This window comes from Scyliorhinus canicula, chromosome 5 (genome assembly GCF_902713615.1).
Source record: "Scyliorhinus canicula chromosome 5, sScyCan1.1, whole genome shotgun sequence".
Lineage (NCBI taxonomy): Eukaryota > Metazoa > Chordata > Chondrichthyes > Carcharhiniformes > Scyliorhinidae > Scyliorhinus > Scyliorhinus canicula.
In genome coordinates, this window is record NC_052150.1 from 158640149 (window position 1) to 158653153 (window position 13005).

General features: G+C 51.4%; 1 protein-coding gene across 2 annotated transcripts in view; it reads right to left on the reverse strand.

Annotated features, from left to right (window-relative positions):
• LOC119966364 (glycerol-3-phosphate dehydrogenase 1-like protein) overlaps positions 1-13005 on the reverse strand; it is a 58546-nt gene that overhangs the window by 21906 nt on the left and 23635 nt on the right. For both annotated transcript variants that reach the window (XM_038797897.1, XM_038797899.1), the window contains one exon: positions 2640-2752. In XM_038797897.1, the coding sequence (XP_038653825.1) occupies positions 2640-2752 (113 nt within the window). The remainder of the gene's footprint in view (positions 1-2639; positions 2753-13005) is intronic.

A 13005-nucleotide genomic window follows, 5' to 3' on the forward strand; every position in this document is an offset into this window, starting at 1 on the left:
ACAGGGAGGCCAAAGAGACTTGGGAGGCCCAGGTACCTAGATCACTAAAAAGTCATGAACAGTTACAAAAATTAAAAAAGGGTTAATGTAATGCTACCCTTTAAACATTGAGGAATAGTGTATGAGGGGGTACAAGTCAAATTTCAACTACACAAAGCCCTGGTTAAACAATGTCTGGAATACTGTGTGCAATTGTAGACACCAGACTTCAAGAAGGATATATTGGTCTTGGAGGGAGCGCAGCATAGATTTACCAGAATAAAACCTGGACTCTGGGGCGTCACGGTGGCACAGTGGTTAGCACTGCTGCCTCACAGTGCCAGGGTTGCAGTTCAATTGGGTGACTGTGTCGAGTTTGCACATTCCTCCGTGTCTGCATGGGTTTCCTCCCACTGTCCAAAGATGTGCAGGTTAAGTGGATTGATCATGCTAAATTGCCCCTTAGCCTCCAAAGTCTGGGTGGATTACGAGAATAAGGAAGGGGATTAGGTCGAGGTGGAGTGCTCTTTTGCAGGGTCAGTGCAGGCTTTATGGGATGAAAGGCCTCCTTTTGCATTGTTGGGATTCTATGATTCTCTGAGGGATGGAGTTGCATATCCTGGAATTTAGAAGACTATGGGGTGATTTGATCTAGGATTAAGATAGTAAGAGGAGGGGGTGGCACGATGACACAGTGGTTAGCACTGCTGCCCCACGGCACCGAGGACCCTGTTCGATCCCGGCCCCGTATCACTGTCCATGTGGAGTTGGCACATACTCTCCGTGTCTGTGTGGGTCTCACTCCCACAACCCAAAGATGTTCAGGGTAGGTGGATTGGCCACGCTAAATTGCCCCTTAATTGGAAAAAAGAAATTGGACACTTTAAATTTTAAAAAATATAGTAAGAGGAATGGACAGTTTCATCTGGCCTTGATCTACTGGCTTCGTTGCGCTTGGCTCAGGATGCAAAAAGGCCATTAAATCTCGTGAGAGGCCTTTCTCGGTCTTGTTGCACCTCGTGAGATCTAATCTCGAGGTTTTGTGATCTGGATCCTGCCCACAATAGTGGAATCCAGATTTGCATATTCAAGTGTGCAGTCAGATTCACTTAATATACTCAGGTTGGAGTTACCCAAGGCGCGGGATCGAACACGCGCGCCTTGGAGACCCTGAGCGAGTGCCATTTAGCACTGGTCTCCACCAATGTGGATCAGGCGTACCGGCACTTGGGGGTATCTCCCAGGAAATTGGGAGCCTCTGGGTGGTCGGGCTCTGGGCAGGTGGCACCCTGGCACCTGAAGCCACCTGGACACCGCTGTACTGCCAGTCTAGTACACTTGTAGTGTCACATGGACACCCTGGCAGGGGCATTGCCAGGCTGGCAGTGCCAAGGTGCCCAGGTTTTGGGGTAACCCAGAGTCCGGGGATGGCGATATTCGGTGTATCGGAAGATCCGAGAGTCCAAGTGGGGAGAGAAGCCGATGTATTGGCCTTTGCCTCCCTGATAATCCAGAGATGGATTTTGTTGTGTTGACGGGACTCAGAGCCGCCGCGGCCAGGTATGGGTGAGTGACCTGGCAGAATTCCTGCGGTTGAAGAAGGTCAAGTTTGCTTTGCCGGTAGAAGGGTTCATCCGGACGCAGAAACCGTTCATTGATTTCTTCAAGGAGGATTGAGGGGTTAGCAGGGATTTAGGGGGTTGGGGGGAGGGGGGGGGGGGGGGGTAAAGGGGTAAAATTTGGGACGGCAGGATGTGGTGGGGTGTTCGTATCGAGGGAGGTTGGGGATTTGTGACTGTTGGTTCAGGTTGATGTTTTGGTCGACTGATATTTTTGTGCATATATGTAAAAACCCATGAATAAAAATATTATTTGGAGAGAAAAAAAAGAGTGCACTTAAGCTTCCTAGACTTGCATAAGTTGGATTCAAGTGCAAATCATAGTTAACTTCCCATTGTCCATTCAGTTAACACCACTCGATACAATAGGGCATTGTTTTGCAGGGTAATCTGTAGCCAAGTGGGGAAAACGCTTCCTCCAGGTTCCATTAATGCCACTTAACCATCAGCAATGCCCTGTGGTATTGTGGACTTGCCTGGTTTCGATATTAGATGACTGAGTGCACCACTGAGGGTGGACCATTAGTTCCAAACATCCATCACCAGGTGTGTATAGTGGAAGTCAGTTCAAATGCAAGACCCAGTTTATCTCCTTTACCCTTCAGAGATGGCTTATTACCTCAGGCTTATGGTGGAACACTGCAATATGATGTTGGGGAAGGATGGCACGGATTTGATCTCAATGCCACCAAGTTGCCCACTACAATTGGAACAGAAATTAAAAATAGGTGCATCATGTTTTGCCTTCAAGTATCACTGGTGAGACCCAAGAGCAGATCATTTGGCCACCCACACATAAATGGGTCAAATTCTTTTTTAATTTAGAGTACCCAATTAATTTTTTACAATTAAGGGGCAATTTAGCATGGCCAATTCACCTACCCTGCACATCTTTGGGTTGTGGTGGTGAAACCTACACAAGCACAGGGAGAATGTGCAAACTGCACACGGACAGTGACCCAGAGCCGGGATCGGGTCAATGTTGGGAGGAGAAAGATTTAAACTCTTACAAAAAATTCCAAACTTGAGATATTTTCTTACCTTTAGTGCTCCACATAGTTCCACAGTATCCACATCTTCCACCACACTTATCCGAAAATTGGATGTCTGCAACAGTTCTTTGAAAAGGTTTCCATTTTGCACATTTTTGCTGCCTGATCAAAAAATGACTGACTTAAGTTATTCTAACAGAATTTAAAATCTACTACCAACGCAAAATTCACACAACCGGTCATGAGCAGCAAAAACACCACCTGTAAGTACTGAACATTTAATCAGTTCACACAGTGCTCTTGCAATACACAAGTTCAGTGCTTCTTTTAGTTTTTCACAACAATGCATGACCGAGTGCTGCTGGAATCATTGCTGAGAAGCAGGAGACTGTCATTTGGAGAATTGGTAACAGAAAATTTATAATCAATGCTTCTGTCAAAATCACCAATCTTAGCAAAATATGATCCACGTATTATTCTCCCACCACCACGGAAACCGTAGGGTTTTGACATCAAAACCAGGGCTAAAATATTATATTATTTCTTGTATGAAAATCCCATACATCACGAGAGTTCATACTTTACATTTTTCACCTTAAAACCAGGATCCAACCGTCGCTGCGTGAATCTCACCCCAACAACGAAAAAAAATTGTGCAGGGTAGGTGAATTGGCCACGCAAAATTTTTTTCAAATTTAAATTTAAAGTACCCAATTCATTTATTTTCCCCAATTAATGGCCAATTTAGTGTGGCCCTGCACATCTTTGGGTTGTTGGCCACGCTAAATTGCCCCTTAATTGGGAAAAAAAGAATTGGGTACTCTAAATTTAAAAAAAATTTAAAACAAGATCCAAGAGAATTTGGCAATTACTTTTCAAAAATCCCCACATAGTCTTTATTCCATTCTTAAAATGTTTGTTGCGGCTATTGAAAATGTAAAAACTGAGATTGATATCTTCCACTTACCAACCTACATCAATCTATCCACTCACCCACCTACCCCTTCACCAACTCAAAATGCAAACAATGAATTAGGAGCAGAAGTAGGCCACTCAGCTGCCTGCTCATCCATTCATTATGCTCATGGCTGATCTAATTATAACCTCAACTCCACATTCCCAGCTATTCCAATAACCTTTCAGCCCCTTGCTCATCAAGAATCTGTGGTAGCCTGACAGGGCCTAGTTTTGAGCCTGATTAAAATTGGATATCCTAAACGAAAGAATTGGCCACTTTTAAACTGCAGTCAGCTCCAGCGAACGGCCCGCAGGGAATTCGGACTTTGCCAAGCTCGAATATACAGAACTCAAAGTCATGCTGCCTGGGCATGTCTGGACCTGCCCAGTCAACTCGCCCATCAAGAGATCATTGCACACTATTGATATGCTCCGACCTATTATCCGTAGCCCAGATTGAGCCAGACTCACGGGCACCCAGAGTTCCCACCGTTACTTTATTTGGTAAGGGGGTAAATGCAGACTGCACCATCGGAGATGGACACCTTACCTGGCGGGGGGTCCCGGCGTAGCAGAGTGGCGCCAACCACTCCGGCGTCGGGCCTCCGCAAAGGTGCGGAATTCTCCGCACCTTTGGGGGCCAGGCCCGCGCCGGAGTGGTAGCCGCCACGCCGACTGGCGCCAAAACCGGCACCAGCGGCCTTTGACGGCCGGCACTGGGGCTGGCCGAAAGGCCTTCGCCGGTTTGCGCATGCGCCGGTGCGTCAGCTGCCACTGACGTCACCACCGGCGCATGTGCGCTGGGGGGGTTCTCTTCCGCGTCCGCCATGGTGAAGGCCGTGGCGGCAGCGGAAGAAAAAGAGTGCCCCACTGCACTGGCCCGCCCGCCGATCGGTGGGCCCCGATCGCCCCCCCCCCCCCCCCCCCCCCCCCCGGACCCCGGGGGCCCGCTCGTGCCGCCAATCCCGCCGCCACCAGAGGTGGTTCAAACCACGGTGGCGGGAAAGGCCTCTCGGCAGCGGGACTTCGGCCCATCGCGGGCCGGAGAATTGCCGCAGGGGGCACGCCGATCGTCGGGGCGTGATTCCCGCCCCCGCCAATTCCCGGGCGGCGGAGAATTCCGGCCATGCCGGACCCGGGCGATTCTACGACCCTGCGGGGGGGTCAGAGAATTTTGCCCCTGGAGCGGGCTCAGGTGTCCTCTGTGGTAAACACCACTGGTAACACACTACACGTATTACGGTACTGCCACTGTATTACAGGTACCACAGTAAATCCCAGCCTGATAGCTCCTCCCAGCAGGCACCGTATAAAAGTGTAAGCACTCCTGCGCGCTCCCATTCTGGTTCCAGCTGCAGGAGGCTCAGCATCTTGTGTAATAAAGCCTCTATTGTTTTACCATTCTCGTCTTGTGGTCATTGATGATATATCAATTTATTGCACAAGATTTTTAAAAAATGAACATCTTAAATCAAGCCTGATCACCTGGAGCTGAACCCTCACGCAGCCGACACCAGAGCCACCTTCGAGCACTGACTAATCTGCTTTGAAGGATACCTCGGAGCAGCCACTGAAGAACTCTCAGTCTGTGAATCAAGTGCAAGCCAGGCACCTCCTGGCCACGAGACGGCAACTCCCGGGGGAGTCTCAGGATGATTTCTTGCGGGTGCTACGGATACTCGATAGGAACTGTAACTGCCAGGCAGTTTCGGCAGTCCAACACACCGAACTACTGATCAGAGACGCTTATGTCACGGGCATTAAGTATACTTACGTTCACCAGCGGCTATTGGAAGGGGGGGTACGCTCGGCCTTGCAGAAACTGTGCAGCTTGCTAACTCCCGAGAAGTGGCCTCCCGCAATCTGGAGGCCTACACCTCCGACCGCGCGGCACCCTCGTGGCATCGTGGGCCCCATCGGCGGCCAACTCGAGTACCACCGCAAGCCTGCGCCGCGCGGCATCCGACCAACTCCGCAGGGCCCAAATGTTACTTTTGTGGCCAGAGCAAACATCCCAGCAGCGCTGCCCGGCGCAGAGCGCGACCTGCAACGGGTGTGGGAAGAAGGGCCACTTCGTTTCCATTTGCCAGCCCGGTTGGTCACCGCTGTTTCCAGGCCCAGCATTGCTACCCCCTCCACGTGTGATCCAGGGGCGCCGCCATCTTCTGCACCACAAGCAGCCATGGGCGCCACCACAAGATGGTCCGCCATCTTGGACCCGCCTCAGGACCTCTGCTCGCCAGGCCGTTCGCAGACCACTGATACCTCCGCCTCCGCTGATGAGCCCGGGACCTCCCAACATCTTTCGCAGCTCGCCTCCATCACCCTTGATCAGTCTCACCCTCAACCAGGCGGGCAGACCCATGGCTTTCTTTTCCCGCGCCCTCCATGCCTCTGAAATTCGGCATTCCTCTGTCGAAAAGGAGGTCCAAGCCATTGTGGAAGTTGTGCGACATTGGCGGCATTATCTGGCCAGGAGATTCACTCTCCTCACTGACCAACGGTCGTTTGCCTTCATGTTTAACAATACGCAGCGGGGCAAGATCAAAAATGACAACATCTTGAGGTGGAGGATTGAGCTCTCCACCTATAACTATGAGATCTTGTATCGCCCGGGGAAGCTCAATGAGCCCCCAGATGCCCTATCCCGCGGTACATGTGCCAGCTCACAAGTGGACCGACTCCGGGTTCTCCATTATGACCTCTGCCACCCAGGAGTCACCCGGTTCTTCCATTTTATCAAGGCCCGCAACCTGCCCTCCTCCATCGAGGAGGTCAGGACCGTGACCAGAGACTGCCAAGTCTGCACGGAGTCCAAGCCGCACTTCTACCGGCCAGATAGAGCACACCTGGTGAAGGCCTCCCGCCCCTTTGAGCGCCTCAGCATGGACTTCAAAGGGCCCCTTCCCTCCACCGACTGCAACGTGTACTTCCTCAACGTAATTGACGAGTACTCCCATTTCCCTTTCGCCATCCCATGCCCCGACATGACTTCTGCCACGGTCATCAAGGCCCTTTGCAGCATCTTCACCTTGTTTGGTTTCCCCACCTACAGCCACTGCGATTGGGGATCCTCCTTCATGAGTGATTAGCTGTGCCAGTTCCTGCTCAGCAAGGGCATCGCCTTGAGCAGGATGACCAGCTGCAACCCCCGGGGAAACGGGCAGGTGGGGAGGGAGAACGGAACGGTCTGGAAGGCCGGCCTGCTGGCCCTTCGGTCTAGGAATCTCCCAGTCCCCCGCTGGCAGGAGGTCCTCCCTGACGCGCTCCACTCCTCCGGTCGCTCCTGTGCACCGCTACTAATGACACCCCTCACGAATGTGTGTTTGCCTTCCCCAGGAAGTCCACCTCCGGGGTCTTGCTCCCAACATGGCTGACAATTCCTGGACCCGTCCTCCTCCAGAAGCACGTGCGGAGCCATAAATCGGATCCCTTGGTTAAGAAAGTCCACCTCCTTCATGCAAACCCACAGTACGCCTACGTGGCACACCCCGACGGGCGACAGGACACTGTCCCCCTCCGGGACCTGGCACCCGCTGGGTCCCCACCCACAACCCCCGACCTGATACCGCTTCTCCCCCCTCCGGTTGCCTCGTTCACCCCTGCTGCGCCCACCCTCCCCCCAGCGAACCTCACCGCAGCCCCCACCCCAGCAGTATCCGTCCCCTCACTAGATCCACCAAGGGGTGACGTCACGCAGGAGAGGACAACACGCTCCCGGAGTCGCAGGTGACCACATCGGCGCCCACACCACCACCAGGACTGAGGCAATCGCAGCGGAGGGTCAAAGCCCCCGACAGACTCAATCTGTAATGTTGTTCTTCACCCACGCCGGATTTTTTTATTTTTATTTTTTTAAACAGGGGGTGAATGTGGTAAACACCACTGGTAATACACTACATGTATTACGGTACTGCCACTGTATTACAGGTACCACAGTAAATCGCAGCCTGCTGGCTCCTCCCAGCAGATGACGTATAACAGTGTATGCTCTCCTGCGCTGCTCCCATTCTGGTTCCAGCTGTAGGAGGCTAAACATCTTGTGCAATAAAGTCTCGATTATTTCACCATTCTCGTCTCGTGGTCACTGATGGCACATCATCCTCTCAACCGATAGTCAACCAGACCATTGGGTGCCAATACCCCTCCTGAGGCCTCACTGGCAGTAAGCCAGAGGAAGTGTGATGCTCGATCAATGACTCCAGAAGCGAGATTGGATGACAATTAAAGGCTTTATTGGACTATATGTTTTCCCCAGCAGCGCAGGGACAGAATGCAGCAGCTGGGGAGACACAGACTCTTATACTCCGCCTTACTGGGCGGAACCAGCAGACAGACTTCACCAATGATCTTGCTGTCTCAGGTAACTCCCACACCAATGGTCTTACAGCATCAACCTGGGTACCGTAATACCCCTAATACCAACTACCACATTCACCCCATTAAAAAAAAAGAGTCCGGCGGGGGTGGTGGTCTCGCGGTATACAGTGGTAGAGGTTGAGGTTATGGTGGTACCCGGTATACATTAGAACAGTGTTTTGCCTTGTTAAATGTCACAACTATTTCCAGTATTTATTTACATGTACATGTCAAAATGAAGCAATTAGTCAATCGGGGGCCCTGGTCGTCCTCTGCGATCGTCACAGTTTCGGTGGTGATGCAGGCGCCGGCTCGGGCATCCGTGGCTCCGGGAGCGTGACTTCAGCTTCTTCAGCAGCTTCATCACCCCTAGATGGGACCAGTAGGAGGACCGATCTACCTAGGAAGGGGGCGGCCGTGGGGTGCGCCGGTGGGAGGGTGGGGTTGGTGGAGGGGGGTGTGGGTGGGGATCCAGCGGGTGCCAGGTCCCGTAGGGAGACCATATCCTGTCGGCTGTCGGGGTGCGCCACGTAGGCGTACTGAGGATTAGCGTGAAGGAGGTGGACCTTCTTGACCAATGGGTCCGACTTGTGCACCCGCACGTGTTTGCGGAGCTGGATGGGTCCAGGAGCTGCCAGCCAGGTTGGTAGCGAGGTCCCAGAGGAGGACTTCCTTGGGAAGACAAGGAGACGTTCATGAGGTGTTTCGTTGGTCGTGGTACACAGCAGTGATCGGATGGAGTGGAGTGCATCGGGAAGGACCTCCTGCCAGCGGGAGACTGGCATACCGCCACAAAATGGCCCTTTTTGCCGCACCCTTTGCAGGTGGAGGAGCGGGCCGGGCAGCGCTGCCGGGGGTGCTTGGCTTGCCCGCAAAAATAACAGCGGGGCCCCCCGGGGTTGCCTGGTAGCCGCCAGGGATGGGGGATGCATCGGGTTCGGCCGCGGGCGGGTTCCATGCTGCCCAAGGGGCTACCGCGCTCGAGGATGTACGCGTGGGCATTTCGGGAGGCCACATCCAGGGAGCTAGCAAGGGCCCGTGCCTCCTTGAGGCCAAGTGCCTCTTTCTCTAGCAGCCGCTGACGGATTAGGGAGGACAGCATACCTGCTGAAACTTGTGGGCAGTCACAGTTCCTACCTAACACCAGAATTCATCCAGCAATTCCCCCGGGATTTGTCGCCTTGTCGCTAACAGATGTCGGGCGTAGACCTGGTTTACTGGGCGAATGTAGTGTCCTTTCAACAGGGTCATCGCAGCCTTGAAATCGTCCGCATCCTCGATGAGGGTATAGATCTCTGGGCTTACCCTCGAGTGGAGAACTTCCATCTTCTGGTCCTCCGTGGGTGTAGTCGTGGCCATCCTGAGGTACCCGTTGAAGCATGCCAGCCAGTGTTTGAACGTCGCCGCTGCGTTTGCCGCGTGGGGGCTGAGTTGCAGACACTCTGGCTTGATTCGGAGCTCCATTTTTAAAAAACTAGTCCAATAAATTGATGCTCGATCAATGACTCCAGAAGTGAGATTGGACGACAATTGAAGGCTTTATTGGACTAGATGTTTCCCCCAGCAGCGCAGGTACAGAATGTAGCAGCTGGGGAGACACAGACTCTTATACTCCGCCTTACTGAGCAGAACCAGCAGTCAGGCTTCATCAATGATACAGCAGTCTCAGGTACCTCCCACACCAATGGTCTTCCAGCATCAACCTGGTTACTGTAATATCCCTAATACCGACTACCACAAAGTGGCAACAGGACACAAAGGGAGGGAGGATAAAAATAGGCTCCCGGGGCACATCAGCAGCAAAGACTGGACATTTTGTTTATTTGTTCATGGGAAGTGGGTGTTGCAGGCTGTGCCAGCATTTATTGCCCATCCGTAATTGACCTTGAGGGGACAGTTAAGAATCAACCACATTGCAGTGGGTCTGGAGTCACATGTCAGCCAGTCCAGGTGAGGACGGCAGATTTCCTTCCCTAAAGGACATTTGTGAACCAGATGGGTGTTTTCAAAATCATTTTATTCTCCTCATTTTCATCAATAAACAACCAAAGAAAAAACAAACACAATAACAATCCCCCACACACAAACAGACCTCCCCCCCCCCCCCCCCCCCCCCCCCCCCCCCCCCCCCCCCCCCGATCAATATACAGACCAAAACACCCACCCGCACATTCCAGGTTAAAAAACCCCACAAATAATTAACAATCTATAAACATTGTAACCAAAGACAGCAATACTGCCAGCCCCCCTTCCACCCTCCCTAATGTTCAATGTCAACCAATTCTCGGAAGTGCATAATAAACAGCCCCCATGAATTGTGAAACCCTTCCTTCATCCCCTTCGGCTGAGACATCACCTTCTCGAGAGTCAAGGAAACTCAAATGGGTCACCCCCCTCCGCCAAGCCGTGTCACAGGATGGAGAAGCTAACCTCCACCCCAACATAACCCGCCTCAGGCAAAGAGCGAGGCAATGGTTAACAACCTCTGACCCCGCACCCGTCTGTCGCCCGAGCCAATCCGACCCCTAAAAATGGCTTCTAGGGCCGCTGGCTCTGGGTTCACGAGCACTACCACCAAGATGGCCCTGAAAAACCTTCCTCCAACAAACCCATCACATTTCATGTAACTCTACTAACCGGGGGGTGTCTCACCTCTCACCAGGCCCCAATTCCCTCCAATCCCCTCCCCCCACCCAGTCCCAGGAAAACAAAGAAATCCCCTACAACACACAAGCCCAGTGTAAACACACAAACCACAAAGAACCATCATTGTAAAAGAAAATCCCAACTCTTACCTTGTCCAAATAGGCAACGTAAATGTATTTAGCACATATAGCAATATGCAGTGAAAAATAGAGCTACATATACTCCTCCACACCCCCTACCCTCAGTCCAAGACCAATCCTCAGTCCCATTTCTCACTTCTGCCCCAGACCTTCTGCCTTTACAAACGCCTCTGCCGCTTCCACCGTCTCAAAATAAAAGTCTTTGGAGTTGTAGGTCACCCTCAACTTAGCTGGGTACACATTGCCAAACTGCACCTTGCTGTTATACAGTGCTGTCTTCATTCGGCAGAAGGCCTGGTATATACGTGTACCAGCTCCAGCCCACTGCACTTCCCCCATCTGCTTTACCCAACACAGGACATTCTCCTTCACGCTGTACCTACGAAAACAAATAATCACTATTCTTGGCGGCTCACTCGGCTTTAGTTTAGGCCTCCACGCCCTATGAGCCCGATCCAGTTCGTACCGAGAGGGATCTGCCCCCTCCCCCAATAGCTCCGCCAACATCTTGGCAAAATACTCCGTCGGCCTCAGGCCCTCCACCCCTTCGGGCAGACCCACGATCCTCAGATTTTGCCGCCTAGATCTGTTTTTCAGGTCCTCCACTTTGGCTCGCAGACCCTTGTTGGCCTCCACCAACCTCTGCAGCTCCTCACCCATCGAGGTGAGTTGAGCAGTGTTGCGACAAGGCATCTTCCACTTCCTTCAGTTTCTCACCCTGCTCCCGCACCTCGGCCGATGCCCTCGACACCGCCGCCCTCACCGGGGCAATCATGTCCTCCACCATCGCCTTCCTCATCACCTCCATGTGCTTTGCAAACTGTTTTTCAAGTTCCACAACCAGTTTGACTCATTGGAAATCGCAAAAATTCAGTTACAAATTAAACAAACGAAACACGAGGAAGAATTAAAGCAGCTTGAATAGTGCGGCCCCACCCAGCTACCCAGCCTCCGCCATCCTTCCAGTTGCTGAACCGACCCTTCCACTTGATCGCGAACCTTCATTAGCCCCCTTCACTGGCGTTTTCCTTTGGGTTTTGGACATCTTTCTTCCTTACGTCTTCCTGTATTTATTCAACCAAATATTGACCCTGGGACTGGGCATTAAATTATTTTTTAAAAATCAAGCCTCGAGCAGGAGCCATCCAATGTGCGACCTCCTCCTATATGCCGCCACCGGAAGTTTCAATCAGATAGGTTTTTAATGACAATCGACAATGGTTTCATGGTCATCATTAGACTTTAATTCCAGATTTTTATTGAATTCAAATTTCACTACCTGCAGTGGTGGGATTTAAACCAGGTCCCCAGAGTATTACCCTGGGTCTCTGAATTACTAGTCTAGTGACAATACCACTAAGCCACCATCTCCATCTTGACCAACCAGGATGGAAGGTAGGAAGAAGCTACCAGTGAGATCCACCGTCGTGACAACAGACCAGAGGCACTCAAGAATCGGTCCCACAGTTCAATTAAGCCATCTTTGCGGGTAGTATAACCGAATCTTGGCTGTTTCTAGTATCATATATTTTGCGTTAATTGTGTGTTTAATAAAGATTGTTGAACTTATACTAGTGTATTCTGGGAGTGTAAGTGGTTCCAAGTGTTGGAAGATCTGGCAGTTCACTTGGGGAGAGAGGCCAATGTCTTGGCTTTTGCCTCCCTGATAACCCGGTCTTTTAAGACCCTTCAGGATCTTTTACATTTTAATCAAGTTGCCTCTCATTTCTAAACTGCAGCAGATATGAGCCTCGCCAATTCTTTTCCTCATAAGACATTCCGCCCATTCCAGGTAATAGTCTGATAAACCTTCTCTGAACTACTTCCAACACATTTACATGCTTTCTTAAATAAGGAGACTAATAATGTACATAGTACTTCAGAAGGGTCTCATGAATGCCCTGTATAACTGAAGCATAATCGCCCCTCTTTTGTAATAAATTCCCCTCACAATAAACAATAACAGAACATAGAAAGCAGCCATTCAGCCCATCAAGTCTGCACCAACCCGGAGCACCCTACCTAAACCCACTCCCCCACCGTATTCCCGTAACCCCACTTAACCCGCACATTTTTGGACACCAAGGGATGAAACCCACGCAGAAACGGGGAGAATGATTCGCCCAGTGTATGCTTTGGTTTCATCCCCAAAACCCAAAGATGTGCAGCGTAGGTGGATTGGCCACACTAAATTGCTCCTTAATTGGAAAAAAACGAATTAAGAACTTTAAATAGAAAAAAAGAAAATCACCAGACTGGGGTGGGTAGCGCACTCAGGCCTGCAGCAGGAGTTCGGAGCATCACAACGGGTTT